Source organism: Protopterus annectens, chromosome 1.part2 (assembly GCF_019279795.1).
Source record: "Protopterus annectens isolate FY-2018-M chromosome 1.part2, PAN1.0, whole genome shotgun sequence".
Taxonomy (NCBI): Eukaryota; Metazoa; Chordata; order Ceratodontiformes; family Protopteridae; genus Protopterus; species Protopterus annectens.
Genome location: NC_056727.1, coordinates 606,650,709 through 606,656,708, shown reverse-complemented (window position 1 = coordinate 606,656,708; position 6,000 = coordinate 606,650,709). Strand labels below are relative to the sequence as shown.

General features: G+C 39.4%; 1 protein-coding gene across 1 annotated transcript in view; it reads left to right on the top strand.

Moving 5' to 3' along the window:
* The first annotated feature begins 1,837 nt into the window (after positions 1–1,837).
* Positions 1,838–6,000, top strand: part of LOC122792392 (histidine-rich protein PFHRP-II-like) — a 125,518-nt gene continuing 121,355 nt past the window's right edge. The window contains exon 1 of the mRNA XM_044060180.1: positions 1,838–1,871. Within this exon, the coding sequence (XP_043916115.1) occupies positions 1,838–1,871 (34 nt within the window). The remainder of the gene's footprint in view (positions 1,872–6,000) is intronic.

The window sequence follows — 6,000 nt, the reverse complement described above, 5'->3', positions numbered from 1 at the left end:
ATCCACCACATTTTTGAAAATGTGGTAACAGGTCAACTTTTAAGAGTTTCTAGGCTCCATGACCAGGAACAAGAATTTGAAACAACTATGTGTTCCACTAGTAACTGCGGTGGTGGTGCTGCGGTAGCATTGTCACATCATAGCAAGACGTCATCCCGTTCGATTCTCAGCTAGAGCGTCTTCTGAGTGGAGGCATATGTGAATGGGGCATGCCTTCGTTGAAGGTTGTGCGTCAGGGCTGGTAACCTGGTATGTAAAAATCTACTACCAATCATTAGCGGAACGGAGTTCCGCTGTGGCGACCCCTAACCGGGAAAAGCTGAAAGACACAAATGTGTTCCACTAGTATGGAATTTATAGAACGTGGTTATAAACCTTTTGAAGTTAGTAAAGCATGTAAAGGGGTTAAGTTAGACAGATAAAGTAGTGGACCCCTGTTTTTTTCACATAAAGAAAACATAAGAAAGACTGCCCATAATAATTGTTATAGCAATGTAGCTTATGGTATGACTTTTAGTACTGACAGCATAGATATAAAAAATATTATTAAAAAAAATTGGCATATTTTGTCTTCTGACCCTATTCTATGTGAGTTTGTAAGTCTAGCTCCAAATTTTGTTTATTAAAAAAATCGTTGAAAAGACAGCTTGGCTCCCCTAATACAAGTAAACTAATGCAACCTAATATTAGAACAACTAGTTTTGGTACCTCTATCTGTGGTAAATGTATTTTTTGTAAATACATTGATGTATCCACTACATTTATGCAACCAGACAATGGTAATCATGTTTTTAAAGTTAAAGCTAATTGTGACACTAAAAACTTAATTTATTTAGCACAGTGTGTGACTTGTTCAAAATTTTATATAGGAAAAACTAATAGGTGACTTAAGGAATGAATTAGAGACCATTATTATTGTGCCAATAAGGGCCATAGTTATAGTGCCTTAGCTAAACATATACTAGAGAAAGGCACTAACCATTGGTTTAAGTTTATGGCAGTAGAAGTAATTTATGAAAGCTTTAGGTTGGGTGATATAACTAATGTCACAGAAGGGAAATAATTAAGATGGATTCTTAAACTATCAGCAAAGAGAGGTGCAGGTTTGAATGAATCAGTACCTCAAGTCAATTCTGAAAGAAAGAAAGCTTTTTTAAATAAGTATACTGCTGCGTGTGTTTTTAATGGCAATAGCCTTTTATGGTTTCTGTCTTAAAAGAAAGCTGTGCCTTTAATTTTTTATGGCTATTGTACTTGAATGTTTTTTATTGGTAAACATTTCATTTATTGCATTTTAAATATTTGAGATGATGCTGATTTTTTGTATGGTCTGAAGAAGAGATTTTATCGTGAAAGTGCTCACTTGTGTTTGAATAAAAGTCTATTTGGATTTTACACTGCTCTTTGCCATCTGCTTTTTATTGGTTTGCTGTGGTGCTGTGTTCTACATTTTTTATCATAGGAATGTATAACATCATAGCACATCACCCCATGCAGTAGACAGCAGCTGCAATAGTGACAACATGGCAAGAACTGACAACAAAGGCACATACCTGACATGGCACATACAGATATTATGGGACATACCTTACCTGGACTTTCACAAGTAAGGCGACATTATAATGCACAGGTGGGTGTCACAACATGAGTCAGCCAGATGGACAAATCTGTGCAATTCTACAAAGCAGCAATTAGAGGCATTACACATCAGCCATGGAGCATGCAGAACTGTAGTGGGTACGACAACATAAGTATAGGTGTGTGTGTGTGTGTGTGTGTGTGTGTGTGTGTGTGTGTGTGCGTGTGTGTAAAAGCAGGTACATATGAAAAGGCAAACATGGGAAGTACACTTCAGCAAGAAGATATCAAAGGTGAGTATGTAAACAGAGGTGCACGTTGTGCTGAGGGGGAGGCATGTGCAGAACCAGAAAAAAATTATTTTTATTTATTTAACATTTGTTTACCAGGATGGTATAACTGGACAGCTGGTGTCCATTTTCAGCGGAGTGCTGGGGGGAAGAGCCCCAGAAAAAAATTACAGGCTATAAAAAATATATAGCAATAACACAGGTTACAAATATAAAAGGTTAATACAGTAATACAGAGGAATTACATACAATAATAAGAGTACTACTCTATAGTCAAGTAGCACTTTAGTATACTATAAGCATGCAAACAATATTTACAAAATGTAAAAAGAGAGAGGGTGAAATACAGTAGAATGTTTGAGTGGACTCTCCATAAGCAGAATGAGAGTACAGAGAGGTTCTCCTGCAAATACCTTCCATTAGCAGATTGGGAGTTCAGGGAGGTCTTCCTGCAAATACCCTCCATTAGCAGATTGGGAGTTCAGAGAGGTCTTCCTGCAAATACCTTTCATTAGCAGATCAACAGAATGCACAATGAAGCATTCCTGTGCATGCAGTAATGGCAGACAACAATGGAATGCTTAATGCAGATCTTGATGCCATAGGATAATTGGGGGAAATGTTCACTATATGTCAACTTGCAAGAGAGGCTATAATGGAAGGAGAGTGATTGTCACATAGCAGTGCAATTGTCACTATATTACCTATTACAAGGGCAAATATGTACAACATGACAGAACATGAAGGCAATTACTAATGTCAGAAAAATGAAGAAAAAGGCCTGTGACATCAGACAAGTGAAAAACTTCTAACATGTAGAGTAAGCAGTAGTCAGCACATGATCACCATTGCCTCAGGGTTAGAATGACACAACAGGATGCACATTTGATCAGCTGCAAGCATTATACTAACACAGTCTAGGGCACCCAGGCTGACAGCTCACACAGTGGTCTCCAGAAGCCCTGTGCCCATGGTGCTGTACTGAGGAGCTGGAATAACAGGTTGATATACATTGTGTGTATGGGCAGTATTGTGATGTGTCTGTCTAGATGTGACTGCTAGGTTCTGAATAGGTCAACCAACAGCACACATGTTGCAGCACAGACAATGATGTACGAGGACCGTGTATGGGTCTACTGGAAGGGGGAGGTCTGCTTTTCTCCACTGGAGGTAATCTGCTCATGGAGGTCAGGGTACATAACATATGGCTTGTACTACAACACTGCTCTAGCACTGCCATAACAAGGCTTTCAGTGGAGTATGCAACATATACCATGCAATCATGCTGTGTAGCCAATACTGCCATGACTGCTCTACGTTTCCACTCCTATCCTTCGTGTATCAAATTCAGCTGGTTTGCTATATGATTGGTAGCATGAGCAAATGCATGCAGTCATTGCCATGATGTCATTGTGAATGTTCATGCTCCTGTAACAGTAGGCATACACCATCTGACATGCATCAGTGCACTTCAGGTACATTCTCATGTTCAGTCCAATGGACACAATGAGTCCATTGTGGTGCACCGTCACCATTGCTACCAGACTCTTTTTGGGACTGTAGGTCTAGGTCATTGCCATGACCAACATCTGATGCACCTACATCATCAGACTAACCAGCCACACTATCCTCCCCATTGGAGGCTATACCATGAAACATATGACTGTGCCCTTCCAGGTTGGACAATATTGAACCCAATGCAGTGTCCTGTGTGCCATTGGCTGTACTATCAGACTCAGGCACATCACATCCAACCTCAGAATCAGTGGACAAGCTTGTGAAAGAGGCAGGAAGTGGATGTGCTACCAATACAGACAGATGATACATGTCATATATATTTACAGAAATCAAATGAGGCAGGATATGACTGGAATCATTTGACAAATATCTAAGAACACTGACTAATTATGGTGATATGGACCTACTGGGTTGATGTGATCATGGCCAGTGCAATGCCCATAGGTGCCCATAGAGAGCAGTGATAAGACATATTAGTCAAAAGTCAACAGAAAATATGAAGGCCAATGTAAAATCACTCCTACATGATGACATGCACAACATGCCCTCCTCTGACTCCACCTCTGGTGGTGAGAGTTGAAATGCCACTGTGCTGTAAAAAGAGACATGTACACAACAACTCAGCAAGAAGCACATACATGTAATCGTGTAACATTGAAACTGATGCATATAATACATCATAGAAAGGATAAACATACTGGATGGCTGACAATTGTTTTCTATAAGGCAAGTGTCATATGTAGGTGAACAAAACAGCATTACACATAAAGGTCACAGAAATATATAATGATATCACAATACAGCAACTATATAGAGTGGTTTACCAGGTCTGTCATCCTCAGATGAGGCTGTTAGCCATCTACATAGTGTTGAACCTGTAGGTCATAGTGGAAAGTAAGCAGCAAGTGAGTACATCTCACTCTTAACATCAGGCAGCTACAGCCAAGGGATATTGATGAGTCTGAGTACAGACACATACCTGATGTGTGACAGCATTGGTCAGATGTTGATATCCCTGTGTAAATGAATAAAACATCAGTGCAATTGGTGCTGACAGTGTCACCTAAGCATTGTCTCTGTAATAGAACATGCTAGCAGTCTTGCCAGGTCTTCCCTCAGCCATGATGTTCATGAATATATGATGTTGTTGTACTGCTGTGACATGTATACAAACAGATAAGATTGATGTGAATGAATGTCCATGAATGAGAATTGCATTATGATTTTGTGTTTATGAATGGTGGACATACCTGTGTGCTCTGGAGCACCTGTCTCAATCTCTCCTTCAGTAATGTGATGATCCAGGCAGGTGGTATTGTGGGAGACCAGGAATATTGATGCTTCATCCAAGGGAGCTAAAGGTGCATTTTTATCCCTCTCATAGCAGTGAAGTCTGTTGGCTGCATGGAAGATCATGTCTGAGCAATGGCAGTGACAGGCCTCCTTGGTGCAGTTATGTCCACTCACAGCATTCACCATGTTTGCAATGTCCTTCCACACTTATTTCCTTCAGAATGAATCACCCATCCATACTATCAAATTTCTGCCATGTTGCACAGGGTCTCTAGAATAATTTTATTTTCCCTGTGGGAAAAGTTATCATTTTTATTTTTTGTAGACATCTGTAAAAATGTAAGTTGCACATATCAGGAGGTATACATGTAGTGTGCCTGTTGACAGATCAACATTTAAATCATATGTCAATGTAATGCTTCTTATATACATTGTAATGCAATGCAAAACAATGGATGCCATATGTATTTCCATGTACATGCATATAAGCATAATAAGCATAGACAGCATGTAGGGATTTCTGAGTGTATGTCATGGAATGCAAAGCCTACGTGTACAAATCAAAGATGCCATTCTACATTTTAGGACCTGTCATATATGCAGGTTGGCTTAGAAACCATTTCCTTGAGAATGTTGACAGTCATGAACCAATGACATAACCACTACATCACCACTTCAGCAGAAACAAGTCTGATTTATAAACAGCTGTAGTCATATGCAAAGCCAGCTATCCCTACCATGCCAACATAAACCATTGGGGATATGAAACAGATGTCAATGAAATCATTAACAAAGATCAGCACAATTGTGTCATGTACCCAGATGTAATTAACATATGTAACTGCATGTATCAAAAGTTCCTCAGAACAATAACAGCATATCAAGATGAACATCTTAACTGTGATGGCATTGCTTTGCATGTAAGTAATGGTATTTATTACTGAAACTGTGCAGCACTCATGTGTGTGTGTGTGTGTGTGTGTGTGTGTGTGTGTGTGTGTGTGTGTGTGTGTGTGTGTATGTGTGTCTGTCTGTCTATTGTCTGGACATATGGTATGATGCTATTGACAAACATGCATTTGCTACAACAGATGTCATCCTGCTTTCTCACATGGTTTCTTTAAATTGATGTCATTGTGCAAGTTAGTTTATCTTTCTGATAGGTACACTCAGTCATTTCTCTGATTCATCCCAGTTTCTTGCTATCTGTGTGTTGTGATGATGTCAATGCTGCACATGCCCTTATGTCAGGCATGCGATAAGTATAACTTGACAGCTTTTCTTCTGAATGTAATAATCATCCTTACAGGACCGTAATGTT